General features: G+C 39.6%; 1 protein-coding gene across 2 annotated transcripts in view; it reads right to left on the bottom strand.

Annotated features, from left to right (window-relative positions):
• Positions 1-8,624: 8,624 nt before the first annotated feature.
• The window catches only part of INTU (inturned planar cell polarity protein), a 100,131-nt gene continuing 88,111 nt past the window's right edge, over positions 8,625-20,644 (bottom strand). For both annotated transcript variants that reach the window (XM_073341086.1, XM_073341087.1), the window contains exons 14-16: positions 20,379-20,568; positions 11,565-11,722; positions 8,625-9,569 (exon numbers count right to left, since the gene is read on the bottom strand). In XM_073341086.1, coding sequence (XP_073197187.1) covers positions 9,458-9,569; positions 11,565-11,722; positions 20,379-20,568 — 460 coding nt within the window. In that variant the 3' untranslated portion in view covers positions 8,625-9,457. The remainder of the gene's footprint in view (positions 9,570-11,564; positions 11,723-20,378; positions 20,569-20,644) is intronic.

Here is a 20,644-nt window from a genome sequence, read left to right as displayed (position 1 = left end):
GGTGCAGAGAGGAGGGGGCAGCAGCACTGGCTGGGATGGGGCAGGAGCTCCAGACAGCAGGCTCCTCCCAGCAGGCCAAGGCCAACTGCCACAGCTCAGAACCCACCCCTGCAGGTCACATGAGCTAACCACACGGCAGCCAAGGGCTAGAGGCACAAAGGGAGGAGCCACGGAGAGGGGCTGGAGCTAGGTGGCTGGGCCTGAGACCTGGAGCCTGGAAGTGAGGAATTGGAGCTGGGTTGGCCGCAGGCTGGACTAGGCAACAAGGACTGACTAAGGAACCAGGGTTGGGGAGCTCCTGAAATCATCATAGTCGTGCCGGGAAAACCTTTTCCTGCCCAGCAGAGAAAGCTTCAACCAATGATCAAAGGTTCCCTGGACAGCACAATGCTTCTCATGTGAAGCTGCAGGAGCCAGGCATCATGTTAACTCGGAGATTTACAAAGATCAAGCACCCAAGGAACCTTAACTCTGCTCCTGAATTCGTGTTCCTGTTTTAGTGCCTGATCCAATTCCCATTAAAATCAATGACTTTGACTTTACACTGCAGCAGTGTTTTTGTGGGGCACTCTGGAGCCTGCTGTGATAGTACAGTGACCTCACCAGTACCTAGATTAATAGAAAAACTCAGAAATAGATAGAGTGTAGGGAATTTGTCACCATTTTAAAAAGTTCTTAAATGCAGCAGAAGTGGAATGTGAAGCAGATTAAAGGGCAATTTGGGTGCCTATCTAGGCGCTCAAGTGGAAGTTGAACACACAGGAATTTTCAAAGCTGGTGTTTGTCTGCATCCATGTTGCCTGAGAAGAAGGGGCCAGATTTTTAAAGGTCCCTAAAGGCGCTGCTTTTGAAAACCCCATTAGGCACCTGTGTGCATTTTTAGGCACCTACATACCTTTTACAAATCTAGCCCCTTGTGCTCAGTGGGCGTTTCAGAAGCACCCATGCAAATTTCCTGGATGCTCTGAGCTGAGGAGCAATGCCAATTAAATGCATTTTAGCATAGGTAAAATAGCACTTTTATATGCTAATTAGATGTAGGTGCCCCGTAGTGAAAGGTGTAAAAGCAGGATATTTTCGGACACTATTGGGAGGTGAGCAAAGTCACCCTGTGAATATCAAGCATAATAATAATAATTGGTTGCTGTTGGAGCCAGGGTACTAGACAAGCTGGCCAGAATCCACAATGTTTGTATCACATGCTATTCTGAAAACTCAAGATCACTTTCTTAATGATCCGTAGGTTTTAGGCTTTTCAGATGTGATATTGTCACTATACCCACATGAAACCATAGTCCTTTTGTAGTGTTATAATTTTGCTCCTGAAAGGGCACCTATTTGTAAGGTACTTTCCTTGTGTTTCAAATGATAATTGGTTGGCTGCATTTTCATTGCAAGTCTCTGAATATAAGGGGCAGTTTGGGAGGCTTTATATAATTCCTGACGTGTATGATCAGTTTCTATTTTGCTATCAGTTGGTTATAACTATGAAACTTCTTAGGCTTATGTGTACTATCATCATTTGCACAGCTTGTGTAAGTAACTAAGCAACATTCTTAATGTTCTGAGGCTTTTCATGGAGGTATCCATAAGAGCTTTGAAGTGTATGACTGGATTAGAAAAATTCTAATTCTAATTCATCATACATCCTAATTCACTGATTAAAATTTGCATTAACTGGATCCACCCATGTTATGAATTGTCACTTTCCATAGCTTAGCATTGGCATACCACTATATTATTCAATGAGCTTTAATTAACTAAGCCTTATGTTCTTGCTTACAACAGTCTCAAATAGCATTAACATATACTTAGATGCCTTCATATTTATACCTTTCAATAGCATATCCTTCATTAGTTCTATGAAATATTTCAGTGCAGCACTGACACCAAATGATAATCTGTGGGAGGAAAAAACGTAATCAAATGGTATTTTGAATGTGTAAATCTTGACCCTTTGATTATTGAGCTTCAACTGCTAAAGCCACACAATGTCTCTCTTTCAGAAGTAACAAGCACCTGCCATTCCATTCACGGGCAGTATGTCTACAGCATGGCATGCTTTACAGACAAAGAAGGCAGAGCTGTACCCCAAGCAATTTGCAGTCCAAAAGCAACTCCTGCAAGGAATCGAAATGTGGAAGTTGCACAGTAGTCAGTGAAAAGAAAAGGAGTACTTGTGGCACCTTAGAGACTAACCAATTTATTTGAGCATGAGCTTTCGTGAGCTACAGCTCACTTCATCAGATGTTTACCGTGGAAACTGCAGCAGACTTTATATACACACAGAAATCATGAAACAATACCTCCTCCCACCCCACTGTCCTGCTGGTAATAGCTTATCTAAAGTGATCAACAGGTGGGCCATTTCCAGCACAAATCCAGGTTTTCTCACCCTCCACCCCCCCACACAAATTCACTCTCCTGCTGGTGCTAGCCCATCCAAAGTGACAACTCTTTACATAATCAAGTCGGGCTATTTCCTGCATAGATCAAGGTTTTCTCACATCCCCCCCACCCCCATACACACACAAACTCACTCTCCTGCTGGTAATAGCTCATCTAAACTGACCATTCTCCAGGTTTAAATCCAAGTTAAACCAGAACATCTGGGGGGGGGGGGTAGGAAAAAACAAGAGGAAACAGGCTACCTTGCATAATGACTTAGCCACTCCCAGTCTCTATTTAAGCCTAAATTAATAGTATCCAATTTGCAAATGAATTCCAATTCAGCAGTTTCTCGCTGGAGTCTGGATTTGAAGTTTTTTTGTTTTAAGATAGCGACCTTCATGTCTGTGATTGCGTGACCAGAGAGATTGAAGTGTTCTCCGACTGGTTTATGAATGTTATAATTCTTGACATCTGATTTGTGTCCATTTATTCTTTTACGTAGAGACTGGACAGTCTCTATATAAAGAATAAATGGACACAAATCAGATGTCAAGAATTATAACATTCATAAACCAGTCGGAGAACACTTCAATCTCTCTGGTCACGCAATCACAGACATGAAGGTCGCTATCTTAAAACAAAAAAACTTCAAATCCAGACTCCAGCGAGAAACTGCTGAATTGGAATTCATTTGCAAATTGGATACTATTAATTTAGGCTTAAATAGAGACTGGGAGTGGCTAAGTCATTATGCAAGGTAGCCTGTTTCCTCTTGTTTTTTCCTACCCCCCCCCCCCAGATGTTCTGGTTTAACTTGGATTTAAACCTGGAGAATGGTCAGTTTAGATGAGCTATTACCAGCAGGAGAGTGAGTTTGTGTGTGTATGGGGGTGGGGGGGATGTGAGAAAACCTTGATCTATGCAGGAAATAGCCCGACTTGATTATGTAAAGAGTTGTCACTTTGGATGGGCTAGCACCAGCAGGAGAGTGAATTTGTGTGGGGGGGTGGAGGGTGAGAAAACCTGGATTTGTGCTGGAAATGGCCCACCTGTTGATCACTTTAGATAAGCTATTACCAGCAGGACAGTGGGGTGGGAGGAGGTATTGTTTCATGATTTCTGTGTGTATATAAAGTCTGCTGCAGTTTCCACGGTAAACATCTGATGAAGTGAGCTGTAGCTCACGAAAGCTCATGCTCAAATAAATTGGTTAGTCTCTAAGGTGCCACAAGTACTCCTTTTCTTTTTGCGAATACAGACTAACACGGCTGTTCCTCTGAAAGTAGTCAGTGAGAGTTCCTGTGTGGAAGCTTTGCAGAAGCAGGCATCGCATCAGACAGCAAGGACTACCTCAGTAAAAAACTCTTATGTGTCATGCTCCTGTTACTCATACACCTTGATATCTTGTGTGTGTTTAAAGAATATTTAGCTGTGGTAGTCTGAAATGTTAATATGTTTGTAGAAGGATTAGAGTCCAGCAAGAGGGTGAGAATGGGAGACAGGGCAGCAATGGAAAGTGAGCCTTGTGGATGGTGGAGAGTGAGGTTATACGATACATAGGATGAGGATATGGTTAGTCCTGCACCTTAGGACCTTGGGTATGTACATGAGCAGCTGTCATGGCTTCACTGCTATTGTTACTCACTCTAGCTAGATCAAAGATAGATCCGGTATGTCTATACAGGCTGCAATCACCCCCCTTGATTGCTGTGTAGACATACTCTATCTCTGCTCTTCTCCCTGCTGCTCCTATGTGCTGATAATGTGACAGAAGACAAAGAAAATGGGCTCTCTCTCCCATCATGCCTCTGACCTGCTTGAAGTGAGGGTGGGGATGTAAGTAAATCCATTTATTCATGTCTGAACATTGGTGACATTATAACAGAATTTAACACTTTGCCTCTGTTCTGCCATATTTCTCATGGGAGAAAAGTACAGAGGGTGGTTTCCCATTGCCTTCCTCCGGTTGGTGGCTGCTATGCGTTAGATCCATTATTTAATTCTTTTGCCTTTTGATAGCATTTCCTCCATCAAGAGTTCCACTACCCTTCTCATCTGCCCAAAGCCATTGGCACTTCCTGAGGTTTGCTATGTTACTTGAACACCACGCAGCCAGTTGCAGGTGGTACCCTCTACTACCATTACAGTAGCAAGCTTCAATGTAGCCTACCCTGATATAGAGAAAGAGGATGCCAAATCCTCTGCTTGGTGGGAGAGAGAGAAGACAGGGACATACTACTGCATTTCCTCTCTCCTTCCTTGTAGTAGCACAAAAGGGTTGGCAGTGATGAGAGTAGAGGTAGATAGGCAGTCTTGGCAACAGGGTCAAGGGAACTAGAAAACCAGTACTTGGTGGCCCACTGATCTCTGCTGCAGAACTCTGCCCTATGAAGCATGAAAGAGAGACTGCAGTTGGGAACCTAAAGTTATAATTGAACAGGGAACAATGCAATGCTATGTGTATTGATCCACTAACAAATAATGCTGTGCTGAATAACGTGGAAGAAAGGCTGTTAAATCTCTCCCCCTATTCTTGGCTAGTCTATAATCATTTTAATCAGCAAGTGGACTTACCAGAAAGCAGGGAGTAACAGCCCAAAAAACGAATGTTGCTGTCTGAGCTGTTTCTCAGGTTCTTTCACAACAAGCTGCTCATGTAAACATTGCTTCAATTATGTCTATTTCATTTACAAGCCAGACATATCTATTCCTCTTAGGTTTACTACTAGTAAAGCAAGATTTTTAAAAGTGATTTTTACTACCTTTTCCCCAAGTTCCTGAAACTATTCTGGCTGATGAAGGTATCAACCAAAGAGGAACCACCATGTTTTTTTTACAGTCAAACATTTTGCTTGTTTATGGATTTAAATACTATTTCTAAATGCTGACAATTTCTTTTCTACTTCCTATAATTTCTTGAAATCTAATCATTTAGACCCTGGCACTTCACCAAATATGTTGCATACCTGCTCCCCTGTAAAGTTTTCTATAAGAAATTGTATAAAGGCAATGAGGGAGGATCACATTTCTATTGTGGCATGAAACTTGAGTTCTGACTCCTTTAGTAGCTACTTTCCATTTCTTTTCCTTTTGTCATCAACTTCATGTACCCTGATTCAAATCTATAAATTTCCCCAAAGTTACAAAAGACAAGAGCTGCACTGAACATATCTGATAAAGATCTTCCCTGCTGTGTTCTATATTATATCCTCCCCTCCTTTAGGGCCCTCCTTAAAACATGCTTCTAAAAAAATCTACAAAACCTAGTTCTGTACTCTGAGCAGTATTATCAAACAAGCAATAAAAACCCTCTAACAAAAATGGAGAATTTAACAAGTTCCATACTAATTTCAGCACTCAATCACATAATTGCTGTTGCTCCTCACCCCCCTTGTCTACGCAAGGTCTGTTTAGATTGTGCAGTCTTTAGAGCAGAAACTTTGTCGGAGTCTTGTTGAACACCTAGCATGCCTTGGGTACTATGAAATTATAAACGCCATCCTTCATAAGGGAGAGATATGATTAAATATCAGCTACAATTCCCTTGTTTAACTGCCATTTTCAGCTTCTTCTGAGTGTGCGGATGACTGAAAATGCCTTTTGACTTGTGATTGTACACAGGATGCTGGTTTTAATTTGTCAGATTCTTCACTGGTCCTGGAATAGGTAGAGATTTACTATCTGGTTCCGGTATGTTACCTAGGTAAACTATACTATTATCACCCTTACTTCTTTGCTGCAGAGACAAAGCTGAGTATTATCTACTGCAACACAGGAAGCACATCTATTCTTTGACTGGAATGTTGTAGCTAGGATTTAGCCATACTATTTCTTTTTGAATTTGTCTAAATGAGGTTGTAGGAAATGCCTATAACTAACTGGTATTTTCAAGAGGATAGACATTTTACATCAACAGTTTACACCAACAGCTTAGGGATATCATAGTGCAGTTAATTATTATGCAATTATTAACACAGTTCAGAGCTCCATATGGCTTTCACTTCCATCTCCAACAGATACCAAAAGGCAATACATACCCCAACTTAAGCAAATTTTAGTATTAAAGCATTAAAGTAAAGCATTAAGTATTAAAGCAAAGTAATTTCCAAAATGCATGGAATGTGAAAAGCATATGAGGTCACAGTTAACGTTTCGCATTACAGTGCTCGGTTGTTGACGCTGGGGTATCTACTGCCTAGAAGTATCTGTTGGGGATGGAAGTGAAAGCCTTATGGAACACTGGAGTTCGGTATTGACAGTGCTGTAGCTAATATGAAGGTGGAAAGGAATGCAGTAGTCTTTCCCCTTAACTTCTTATTTCCATGCTTCTAAAGTATGGGTCGATGGGGTGTGTCCTGTTGAAGTCTTAACCTTAAATGTAGTTTTTGTTTGGTAATATGACATGGAACACACCACAAACGTGAACAGCAGTTTAAAAAGTTATTACACAGGCAGCCATCTAAAGGTAGCTCATTGTGTTGTTAAATGGAGATCAGATTGTGCTGTAAGCCTGGCTCTCTGTGCCTGGGCTAGCAGGGATTAGAAAGCAGCATGGCTAGCCTGAGGGTTTTTTCGGGAGTGACTTGCTTCATTTGTACAACTCTAACTATTATCCAAGTAATGGATTCCAAAGAGCTTTATGTCTAGTCTATGGCTGGAATGGGGGGGGGATCCCCATGACATGGGTGGGGCTGGGTATATGGGGGGAACATCCCACACAGTAACTAAAAGGATAAGGCAAATGGAAACTGAGCTAATAGTTAAAAGGAGACCTTTTCTGTTTACATAAGTTTTATATGCAGCTACAGTTTGCAATAATCAACCAGATACTGAAGACTAATAAATATTTTCTGCACCTCTACAAAATGCTAAGATATGTATTATGAAGAATGTTTTATAGAAAAACACTGTTCCGTTTTCCAGCAGGACCCACAATATCAGCACATTTGAAAGAGTATGGATTATCATCATACCAGATGAAGAATTATATTTTAACTTTTATTTAGCTCAGGCACAGTCTTGTATACCAGCAAATAATTATGGAACTATTTGTCTTACTGAGCTAATACTTGAATTTTCCCTCTGTTTCCGTAGAGAGTATGTTTAAATTTATTCAGTACAACAAATGCAGCCAGATTTTAAAATGTATTTAGGTGCCTTTCTCCCATTGGTTTGGGAGTTAGGCACCTAAATACCTTTAAAAATTTTATGGATGGTCATCAACTGGGCTTCTTCAGCTGGAAGTAGTGCAGTAAAGATTGTTTTCCTTTTTTCTAAGCTCCTTCTTCCATGTGCAAAACAATCCCTCCAGTTTAACACTAAGTAGTTTTAAAGTAGTATTGAAGCATTTTGCCTTTCCAAAATGCTGTACACACATCAGTAATAGGATTATATGTACTTTATAAACAATAAAGTAGACCTCAGATCACGTCTGTGGCTATCATCATTCTGCAAATGGGGAACACAAATGCAGAGAGATTAAGACCAACATTTTCAAGATGGCCACTTTCATAAGTATCACCTGACTCTAACAAAGACATGCTTCTGTTTGTATCCCTCCTTTTATTTCAGCATACAAGTGCCTTATCTTGCCTAATATGAATCCATTTAGTTAAATTGGTACAATTTTCTCACGCAGACAAGACCCAAGAAATATATTTGATAGTGATAACCAACTGAAATTACCTTTGATTTCTTCAACATTTTTCTTCAGCTTGAGTTATCCAACTGTACTGCTTAAAATGCAACTTTAAGTTTAATCATACACTTTAATAGCTTGCTGGGCAAACCATGAGAAGCAACCAGCGATGACAGAACCAGAAAGAACAGTTCAACTGTTGACATGGAATGTGATGAGATGCTCCCCAAGAAGCCAGCACCAAGTGTTAGGGTTGGGGGGGAAAAAAAAAAGAGAAAAGGGGACTAAAAATATACATTCTAAATAAAACCAGCTTTTAAGAAATCTGTTGAAAATAGCAGGCCTGTGGATTACAAAACTTCCAACAGTTTGTAGGAAATATGGGCTTTGTAGAAGACATCTTGATTTTGCAAGAGTTTTGTTTCCATTTGCCTCATAGAAGCTTTTTTATAGGCTAGCCAATAGGTATATGAAGAAAAATATCCTACTGTAAACCATAACAAGGCTAACCAAATTAATATTGCCTAATGTGACAAACCAGAAAATGGATGAGTGTGTACAAGAAATATAGAAGGCACACTGTTTTCCCCCTACAAATATACAAATTTCTTTATTATAAAAGCATCAACATCATATAAAAATAGCTATGTTCGTGCCTAGCTTTCAGAAACAAAATTGCCAGTTAAAGCCTTTTTTCACATACTTTCGTACCTATTATACTTTCATAAGGATCAAAATTACTCTATAACAAATGTAGCACTTTGTTATTTACAATGCCATTCATGAAATCTATTAAAATATCAATATTATTATAGCCCTTGGCTGTATGAAAGATCACAATGGATAAAAAAGATAACATGCTAATTTTGTGTTTTGTAGCCCCTAATCCAGATGCTATTGGTTTCCCCTTCATTTTGATTAACAGAGGAGTACTAAAACCATCCAGCAATTGTTCATGCCATCAGAGCTTCATGTGCTTAATTACCAGGGAAAGTTATGTTTTTTCTACTGCTGACTGCCAAATATCTAGACAGTATATCAAGTGTAATATCTTGCAGTTGATATTAAACATTGGACATTACTGGAATGTACATGTTATGCTAATATTTTATGTAGTAAAGCTACACTCAGGATAAGTAATTCCATCTTTTTATTCATCATGATCCATTTGACTGTATCTAAAATTAATGTTTTTTGCTTCTCCCAAAAACATCGTCTCCCGTAGGTTGCTGCTGATGTAGTAAATCAGCAGTAACGTGTTACTTCAGTGTTTAACAGAGCTAGTCCACAAGGCAGATTTATTTTTTTAAAGCACTTCAAAATAACACACAGAAGGACATCATGATTTACTCAGTTTCTGTTTATATTTAAGTGCTTTAGATGGATTCCAGCAACTGTTCAGGACTGCTGCTTAGTCAGGAAGCACATCTATGTAGCTAAGCCAAAGGACAGTTTAAAAGCCAGTTCAACAGCAACTTCTGTGACTGAATCATGAAAACAGACATAAAACTCCTGAGGTTTTGGATGTAGGAAGAGTCTCCTGGAGAAAAACAAAAATCCAGTGTCAGAGGGAGGTGGTCACTGTTCTAGAAATTCTATTTGTGTTTGACAAGGTTTCAATAGCAAGTTGAAAGTAATTGCAAACAAAGACTAATAGCAGATTTCCACAGTTCTCCTGGAAATCTTTTAGTTCCCATTTATTAGATATTTAAAACAATTTAAATTTCACCTCTACACAGTTTTCTTCGAGACTCTGTCGGGCAAAAGTTCTTCATGTTCTCAATATTCATTCCCACGATACTGGGTTCTCTGCAGTATTTCAAATCTCAGTGCTCTCCAGCTACACTCACAAGAGTGCTTGAGAAGAAAACTATAGTATTCACGTCCTTTTAAATTTAATATTGTTTTAGAATTCCTACATGTCAGCTCTCTGGTTGCCTACCATGTGGGAACCAAAACCATGAAATTATTAATATGTGAGCACAGTAGTTTTCTCCACAAGTGGTACTGAGTTTCACTTGATGTCACACATTGAGCATGCTGAGACTGGAAAACTGAAGCTTTTCTTAACAGGGACAGCAACAGTTTAAACAGTACCCAGGATTTTAACCTGTTAAATCTTAATAGCATTACAGCTGCTCACACACTGTAGTTACATACACTTATTTGTCTTCAGTAGTATATAGGAGTTTTTCTTTTTTTTAAATATTTGAGTTGAAGGAAAATTGGCAGTACCATAAATTGACATACTTTGTAATAAAGATGAGAGTGGTTCAGGAGATATAAAGAATTTCTAAAATTATGATTCCAGACCAAATCCATTATTTATTAATTATTATTAATTATTATTATTTGGTTACATTCACCATAAATGCTTATAAACAAGAGTTTGTGCCACATACTGAAATGCGGTGTTGGGAAGATTATTCAATGGTAAGTTGGTTTGTGGTCGTCTTCTCCCAAGCTAGCTGGACAAAAGTCTTTACTATTGGCTTTATAGCTCCACAATTGAGGACACAAATTCAGTGAGTCAATCAACTACAGTAAATAAACTCCAAGCCAGCCCCTTGCCCTTAATAATTAGCTGCTGGCATGCTGAAAGTATGGCTCAATGGGAACCTCAGTCTTCCTTCTTCTTCTTTTTCTATCCTTCTAACAAGGACACCAAAGATAAAATGAAAGAGACAAAGAAGGAAAATTACTGTTGTTGATTAACAGATCGTGATCGTACTTTCTGAGTACTGAAGCTATAATGCTGACAAGTAAAGGCTGTGGCCTGCTAGGGTGGGAGAAGGAGGATATAGACAAGTGGTGGTTATAGAATATGGCCAAATGCCGAGGACCTAAACAATTATAAGATTTGCTATAGTCATAACTCTTTCAAGTTACACTATAATTATCTTCCCACTATAAAGTAGGTTTGATGTTTAATATTTACTTCACAAACTCTAGCACTATGTGGTGCCAGGCTATACAAATAAGCATGAGACAGTTGCGCAATAAGGACCATACCCACCAGAACTCAATTGGGGATCAATCTGAAAGATCACTTAAGAAAAAATAATTAACACTTAATATAACCAACAACAGAAAAGTAATTATAATCCATTTATAATGATAATGGCAGAGTTTAATTTCACGTGTTTGTATTTGAAAGCACATTGAAATAAAGACTGCTTTACAAAATGTTGCAAGTGGATTGGTAGTTTAATATCTCAAATATGTTCTCCCCAGTAATAGTTAAATTTGTTCACTTCTCTTTTCATCCCCTCTGAATTTTGTGCATTTCCATCGTTTGTTCCCCCACACCACTGAATAAGAGTTGTGTGCTGGAATAGGAGCACAGGTATGATTCACTTGCAAAGTGGGGACAGTGCACAGGTCTGAGAGGTTAGGAAGAGAACAAAGAATACACAAGATAGAGCAAGATACCAGAATATCAATACATAGCTACAATGGTGGTGGCTGCCATAGAAAACTCTACTATAGATAGATACATCTGAATTTAAACCTGAGTAAGTTTCTTTCTACTTACCCTACAACCCAGTAAGTCATAGTTGGTGGTGGTTTCTTCTGGTCAGTCCAGTTATCAGGAGAACACTCAAACAAAACCCCATGTTCTCTCACTAGATTGAGGTCAGAACTTGCCTTTCTGGAATCTGAATTGCTCCCACTGTCTGCATTTTTCTTTTTCTGTAAAATAGCAGTTTAAATGTTAATATAGTGTGAAATATTTTTTCTGCATAAACAGAAGGATAATGAACTGCAGTGTGATTCATTTGGGAGGAACAGGTAAGTTGCTGGTTCTGTGTAGGATGATCTTGATATCACAATTACTATATCCTGTAAAACAAGATTTGGAAGGTAAAATTAATTTCCTAATGTGTAATTTTATTTTCTCCAAGTGGCTACACACAGTTCTGTTAGCTTGACAGTGATAGTCTTTCAGACTTTGTTTCACATAGTGAGAAGGATACAAGCTCTGTTTTGTGATTGTTTTTCCTCTCAAAACTGAATGCTCACTCTCCCTGCTAGCGCATATGAGGTAATACAGCCACACTGAGAAGCAAGGCATGCTGCCAAAGCTAAGGAGAAGCAAGAACAACAACAAAAATGTGACAAAACAAATAATAAAACTAAACACTGCACCAGAAAAGGACATTTGAATGAACTTGCTTAGACAGGAGTTTCTTTTTTAAATAAACAATTGAAATAGGCAGCAGGTTTAAAAGGCAGCAGGTTTAAAACAAACAGGAAGTATTTTTTCACACAATGCACAGTCAACCTGTGGAACTCCTTGCCAGAGGATGTTGTGAAGGCCAAGACTATAATAGGGTTAAAAAAAGAACTAGATAAATTCATGGAGGATAGGTCCATCAATGGCTATTAGCCAGGATGGGCAGGGATTGTGTCCCTAGCCTCTGTTTGCCGGAAGCTGGGAATGAGCGACAGGGGATGGATCACTTGACGATTGCCTGTTCTGTTCATTCCCTGTGGGGCACCTGGCATTGGCCACTGTCAGAAGACAAGATACTGGGCTAGATGGACCTTTGGTCTGACCCAGTATGGCCATTCTTATGTTCTTAATACCTTGCTAAAAGCACTTTTTCTCTCTTGTTCCAAACATTCCATCAAAAAAGGGTATTCCTGTGCTCTGCCAAGTCAGTAAGAAAACCTTTGTAGAAGTGCAGGATGTTTTCTCATTGAATAGCTGGCACCCACATGGAGAAGATAAAATTATATGCAAGGAAACTAATTTTCTCTTTCTCCTGAGAGAAAGTACCCATTGTCCTGTTATTCCAATATAGATGATGGCTTCCCTCTCACAAAGGGGAGGCAAAACAGATCCCAGTGGGGATAAAACATTCAGGGTGGGAGTTTCAAAAGTGCTTAAAATGGCCTAACCCTGCTTCTGCTGAGGTTCCTGGGAGTTTTTAATAAGTAAAACTAGTGCTTAGTAAAGGAGTGCCCAAGGAGTGACTGAAGATCAAATTGTTACATGGCAGATCTCACTGTAAGATGCTCTGAGCTGCAATGCCCGTGAGGTAGACAAGAATCTGGTGAGTGGGCCCTTACTGTTGCAAAGAGTTTTAACTAGACCAGGAATAGGCAACCTATGGCACACATGCCAAAGGCGGCACGCAAGCTGATTTTCAGTGGCATTCACACTGCCTGGGTCCTGGCCACTGGTCCCAGGGGCCCCGCTGCTGTCCTGGGGTACCTGCTGCCAGCCCGCTGCCGGCTGCGGGTTCTGGCCACCGGTCTGGAGGGCTCTGCTGCCTGCCTGAGGTCCTGGCCACCGGCCCGGGGCTCTGCAGCTGCCGCCAGCTGTGGCCCACTGGCCCCAGCCTGGGGCAGTGAGGAGTGCAGACCGGGGCAAGAGGGGTCACAGCTCAGCACCCCCACCTTAAAAATTGTTCCAGCGCCACTGTACTGGGATATTTTTAAGTCCTGATTTGCTGCTTACATCACTCTCACGCCACGTGGAACAGTGCACTGCGTATGACGTTGAGATTAGAAATGTACATGAAAGAACTGGAATCAGAATTTTCTGACAGATTTCAAGATTTCCAGTGATTTGGCCCAATGCTTTCTTTTCCAATTAAACCTGAAAAGTTAAACGAAAATGACTTGGATTTGTCTGTATTTCAGTGGATGGGTGTTGAAGATTTTGAAATGCAGCTCACTCAGTTAAAAAGCTCAGAATTGTGAGCATCAAAGTTTGGAGATCTGCGGAGTGCACTTGAAACTACCGAGAGAGATCATGGGGCCTCTATTCTGACCTGCTGGACGTGCCTGCCAGTGAAATTTAAGTGTGAAGAAAATTGCGTTTGCAATGCTTTCAGCATTTGGATCCACATACCTGTGTGAACAGGTATTTTCACACATGAAATCTGTCCTCTGTCCCTCTTGGAGATCAGTTAACAACTGATCACTCAGAAGCCTGTGTGCAGCATAAGTATCCAAATACTTGCCAGACATTGGAAAACTCAGCAAGGAAAAGCAAGGATAAGGATCACACTAAACTGATAAGATCTGCACTTTAATTTAATTTTAAATGAAGCTTCTTAAACATTTTAAAAACCTTATTTACTTTACATACAACAATAGTTTAGTTATATATTATAGACTTATAGAAAGATACCCTCTAAAAATGTTAAAATGTATTACGGGCACTCAAAACCTTAAATTAGAGTGAACAAATGAAGACTTGGCACACCACTTCTGAAAGGTTGCCGACCCCTGAACTAGACAATCTGTAGGTCTTAAAATAAAAGTATAATGACATGAAGAGAAACTGAAGTGCATATTCCTCTGAACTGGGTTCTGCTTCAACAAGCAAGTAGTGTGGAGGAAATGCTAAGGTGGGGGGAATTCCCCAGTTCCCCTGGAATCTTGCAAAGACCTCTTCTCCTTCAGAGCTGTTGCTATGTTGAAGGCAGAGGAAAAGAGGCCTCCCTGGAAAGGAAAATATACAGAGGAAGCCCTGAGGAACTTCTGTTTATCTTAGGCAGAAATAGATGACAGGACTTTCAACTTGGCTGTAGTACTGCAAGTCTGCCAACAGGGGTGGAAGACATTTAACTTGCTGGGTGGGGCGGGGCTGGGGGGAAAAAGATTGCTGATGGAAAATATCAGAAGAGGAACCTCATATCTACCAGCAAAGGGAGGGACAAAGATGTAAAGTCCAACAGTACTGGATTAACAGAACAGTGGGTACCCATGTGGTCGAAAGGTTTTTAACTGCTCAAACTGTGCTGCTTTTCAAAGTTGATACAGTAAACTTCTGAAGCACTGCTCACTAATGCAATAGTGGAGAATGAAACAAAGAGTATGGGACGTCAAACGGTAGACACTCTAGGGAGGGGCTGCATTACTGCAGAGAAGAGCTGCCTCTCACAGTCTGGTCATGCTGATGTGCCAAGTCGAAGACCTAAGGTCACTAAAAAAGCTATAAATATATGTCATCTAGCATTCCAAATGTTTCTCTCAAATAAAAATGTGTAGTTGTCTTATCCAATTTTCCTTTTGACATTTGTCCACCATCCATAATTTAGCATCATTTACACTACTCATTCAGAAACTAACAAGGACAGGAAGAGCAGGGAACTTGTAAATCAGGAATAAGGCGCACTGGCAGAGCTATGTAGGCTATTAGTCCTGTACTTTCATGAGCATTAAAATTCCTTCCCCTTCACATTTATACACAGATCAGAACTGTGACACGCTATACCTCAAAGTAACACCCTAGAACCCACATATTCAACACTGTGATATGATTATGATATGTTTTGTACAAAATATGCCTTGTGAACCATCATTTAAGAAGTCTTGATTTGCTGAACATTAATACCCTGTTGGATTGTATGTACCATCATTGTATGTGAAGTTATGAAGTATTGCTATATGTATTACTGAAATATGTTGTGAGGTTGGAAAACACCCAGAGCTGGTCTTTCAATTGCAACAAAGGAGCAGCTATCACTGGCCAGACAGGCATTAATGGCCCACCAAGAAGAATCCACTCTCCCAGCGGCTCCTTAGAGGGGGCACTTATGCAACAGAGACTGCCTGACCAATGGGGACTGCCTGACCCCCACATCACAGCAAGGATCTTTCTAGCAGCTGGAAGAAGGTATAAAGAGGGACAGTGACATCATCACTTGGCCTCTCTCCCCTCCCATCTCAACACCTGGAAGATTGACTCTAGAAGACAAAGATTTTGAGCTAGGGAGATTGGTCCAGGCATAGAAGGGAGTCCAGTCTGTGTATTGAGGAACTGTGAGCTGCCTGTAATGTGTCTGTTAGGGTTAAGAGACTGCTTGATCCAAATCTTGCTTAGGGCAGGTCCACACTACAGCCTAAGTTGATATAACTTGCGTCGTTCAGGGGTGTGAAAAAGCTCCCCCCACAAAGCAATGCAAATTTCACACTGTCCACACCAGCGCTATATTGGCGGGGGACACGCTCCTGACAACACAGCTTCCGCTTCTCACTGAGGTGGAGTAATTATGACGACAGGAGAGCACTCTCCCGTTGGCATAGCATGTCTTCACCAGACGTGCAACAGCGGCGCAGCCTGTGCCGCTGTAGTGTAGACTTGCCCTAAGTCTGTTGAAGTCAGAATTTAGACTGCATTTCTATTTTACTTCTTAGGTAACCAATTTTGATCACTATGCCTGCTGCTTATAATCACTTAAAATCTATCTTTCTGTAGTTAATAAATCTGTTTTATACTTTACCTAAAAGTGTGTTTTTAGTTGAAGTGCTTGTGGAATCTCAGCTCAGGTTAACAAGGGCTGTTTCACATCCATTACCCTTTCGTCAGAGTGGCAAACTAGTTAATGAGTTTGTATTGCACAAGGGAGTCTTGAACAGTGTAAGACAGTATATTTCTGGGGTGCAAGGCTGGGGTGATTGACTGGTGCCTATCTCTGTATGATTCATGAATGGCTCAGGGAGCATTCATGCAATTTTGCTGGGTGTCAGACAGCCCAGGCTGGAGAGTTAAGGGAGCACAGCGGTCCCCCAGTTCCAGGTTGTACCCCAGGGATCCTGTACAAAAACACATTCATTTCAGATGCTGAAGAAAAACATCAGAATCTAAGTTGCCTGTCACCTACTGTACAGTATGTAGGGTTTCTAGTTTTCAGTGTTTATTTTTCCCCATTCCAGTGTTTATTTTGAATTTTTGCATACATTTAAAATAGTAAAAATCAGTGATTTTTCAGTGTTTAGAAAATGGCCCAAAATTCATTATTAATCAATTTTATTACCATCATTTTGGTCCAATATTGTGCATCTCTATAAAATTCCAAACACACAGCAATATTTTGTTGATCTAAAAATCATACAATGTGAATACATATTTCTGTGTATCTTAGTTATCCATTTATCATGCACTGTAAACTAAAAAGTCACAGCTTCCAAATGCCAAGCAGACAGCTACAGCGTATGTTGCTGGACCAAATTCACAAAAACTGTCTGTAAATTTTCTCACAGGAATAGTCCAGTCCCAAAATGTTATAAAACTGGGTTACACGTGTGCCTGATTCTCCTCAACAAGAAAATCTTTGTTCTCCATAGCATATTCATCAGTTCTTTTTGACCTACAGGGCGTTGGGAGCTCAGCTGGTGTCCACTGTAATGACATGTGCGTGAAACAGGCAGGAAGGGTGCATGCTGATGTGGCTGTGGCCATAACAGATGTTTTCACTTTCAGACGTGTGTATCCAATTTTTATTGGTTACACCTGGAAATGCCTACGCATGTGTCAGTGGTTTCTTTATCCAGGTATTTTTGGTGTAAACTAAAAATTGGAAACCTCATGTACTTGTTAGTTGTGACCAAAGGCAATCTGAACTTAAAAGAAAAGGTTTTTCAACTTGTGTTATTTTAACTACTTATATGCAAAACCAACATTCTCCTTTTTTCAGCTACATTTTCTGCTTGCTTTTGGATTTCTGTACCTCCCTATAGAAGTGTCAAAGGTATAAACTAATTTGCAGCCAAGATTCCAGTCAACAGAGCATCAATTTATGTACAGTTGATGAAAAAATTCTCACTATTCAAGTATTATTCTAAGTATTAAGCAATCCTAACAGATTTATGTCTGGGTAACAGTCCAATCTGAAAAGACCTCTTAGGTACACACACCTCACACCTCCAAACTACAAACAAACTTGAAGGAAGACTTCACTGCTGTTTGCAAACTGTATTCATTCACTCTGTACAAGTGCTTTCCATTCCTCACCATTTGTGAGAATTAAAGTACAGTTTTGCCTACAGGCAGCATGGTGAGGAAATGCCACCTGGTCAATAGCTTGGGATTACTTCTTTCTCACTAACTGCTCTGTCTGCTACTTCTAAGAGCTTAAAAAAATGGTACACAACATCCATGTATATTTATGTCAAAATGTAAAGTTTTTGCTCCCAAAGGAGCTGGAGAGTTCAAGGAATTAGTCATGGATTATCAGCTATTTGGTTCAAATCAGTAATGACTGACAGTTGCTACAAACAAACCAGGACTGTAGAAAAAAATTGTACTGCACACACATCAGTGGATCTATTTATAATCCAAGTCTCTAAAGATGTGACATTCATTTATTTAGTTTTTTTGTGTGTGCATCGACTATTATCTTGCATCTAGGTGAATTATATACAAAGTAAACTAGGACTGTCAAGCAATTAAAAATATTAATCATAATTGTGCGATTAATCTTATTAAAGAATAACAGAATATCATTTATTTTAAATATTTTTGGATGTTTACTATATTTTCAAATATATTAATTTCAATTAAAACACAAAATACAAAGTGTACAGTGCTCACTTTATATTTATTTATTACAAATATTTGCACTGTAAAAAACAAAAGAAATAGTATTTTTCAATTTACCTCATACAAGTACTGTATATCAGTCACAAATTTAATTAATGCATTATTTTTGTAACGAGCGTCATCAGCATGGAAGCATATCCTCTGGAATGGTGGCCAAAGCATGAAGGGGCACACAAATGTTTAGTTTCAGAGTAACAGCCGTGTTAGTCTGTATTCGCAAAAAGAAAAGGAGGACTTGTGACACCTTAGAGACTAACCAATTTATTTGAGCACAAGCTTTCGTGAGCTACAGCTCACTTCATCAGATGCAACATGATGCATCCGATGAAGTGAGCTGTAGCTCACGAAAGCTTATGCTCAAATAAACTGGTTTGTCTCTAAGGTGTCACAAGTACTCCTTTTCTTTTTACAAATGTTTAGGATATCTGGCATGTAAATACCTTGCAATGCTGGCTAAAAAAATGCCATGCAAATGCCTGTTCCCACTTTCAGGTGACATTGTAAATAAGAAGCAGGCAGCAGTATGTCCCATAAATGTAAACATACTTGTTTGTCTTAGCGATTGGCTGAACAAGAAGTAGGACTGAGTGGACTTGTAGGCTCTAAAGTTTTACTCTGTTTTATTTTTTGAATACAGTTATGTAATAAAAAAATCTACATTTGTAAGCTGCACTTTCACGATAAAGAGATTGCAGTTGAGTACTTGTATTAGGTGAACTGAAAAATACTATTTCTTTGTTTATCATGTTTACAGTGCAAATATTTGTAATAAAAATAATAATATAAAATGAGCATTGTACCCTTTGTATGCTGTGTTGTAATTGAAATCAGTATATTTGAAATTGTAAAAAAAATCCACAAATATTTAATAAATTGCAATTGGTATTCTATTGTTTAACAGTGCAATTAGAAGTGCGATTAATCGATACATTTTTTTAATCACGATTAATTTTTTTGAGTTAATTGTGTGAGTTAACTGTGATTAATTGACAGCCCTAAGTAAAACAAATAATTTGGCACCAGATTCCACCCAGATAAAGCTTGCAGTGACTCAGATAATCACAACTGCCACGATTTCACAGGGCAGAGAGACAATGTCTCAAGTGGACGAGGCCCATATGCACACAATACGATCAATGACAGTTGGTGCAATGATATATAAATCTCTAGGAGTGTGTTAAAAAGTCTCATGAAGGGGAAAAAAAATCCTATTAGAGTCGTAATAAATGCTGCTTGCAAGAAATTGGAAGAGCATACACCTTGTGTGCCTTTCTCACACCTAGAAGAGATTACTTGGCAACATGCCTGAAAGGAATTGGTAGTGGCAATGTGTTTTTTACTGGACAGATGTCCACATTAAAAACTCACCATAACAAACATTAGTGGCTGGCCAATTTGTTGGCAGTTTTAACAGGAAGGCCAAAGAGATTGAGAATGAGCTACCCTCTCACCTTCAGAGATAGTCTCTTCAGATGAGGGTTGAAACACAGTGGCGGGGAGGGAGGGGGGGAGCTTAAACTGTCACTGCACATGCCATACACTTTCTGTGAAGAAACAGAGAACTTAAATCTCCCGTGTTGTCAAGCTAGCATCCTTCAAAAGCACTACATTAACAACAAAAAAACCTGTTTTTGTAGAAGGCAGGAGAGGGTAAATGATTTTAGTTCCTATCTTGCCATTCTCTCCTAGAGGCCTTCTGTGAAACTCTTTGCTAAATTATAGACAGTACAGGAGTCATAACACCACATCCCACAGAGCAATCTAATTTTCTGATTCTCAGAGCACTGTCTTGTGGAGGTGAAGCCCTTTTGATATGCATGATTGGTTGGACAGTCTGCCCATATAAGTAAAACACTTAGTAAATTAAAAAGAAAGTTCACAAAGAATCTTCTACTGGGGGACTATTTAAATGCTGAAGTGATAGTAGTCTTGAAAATATTAAGTAGGAGATTAAGTAAAGAAAAAAGTAGAAGAAAACAATTCTGTTAGGAAGACAAAGTTTCTTACTTCTTTCATCACGGTCTGCTGGAAAATGGAGCGAATCGAAAGACAGCAACGATGAAAATTCTTGATTAGCTGAGGGTGGATGGAGCCACTAAGCTGTTGTACTTCTTTATGCGTTGGAGTAATAAAGATTCCTTGCATTGTTTCTAAAGAAATATAGTGGAAGAGGGTGTTCTCAGGACCAGACGTCAACCTTCAAAAATTAGAATAAGTGATTTTGAATTAACCCTTGTCTAGACAACACACTCTCTTACACTTGATTGCTTTCT

This window comes from Lepidochelys kempii, chromosome 4, assembly GCF_965140265.1.
Source record: "Lepidochelys kempii isolate rLepKem1 chromosome 4, rLepKem1.hap2, whole genome shotgun sequence".
Taxonomy (NCBI): Eukaryota; Metazoa; Chordata; order Testudines; family Cheloniidae; genus Lepidochelys; species Lepidochelys kempii.
The sequence above is the reverse complement of the archived record's forward strand: the minus strand, read 5'-3'. Positions and strand labels throughout refer to the sequence as shown.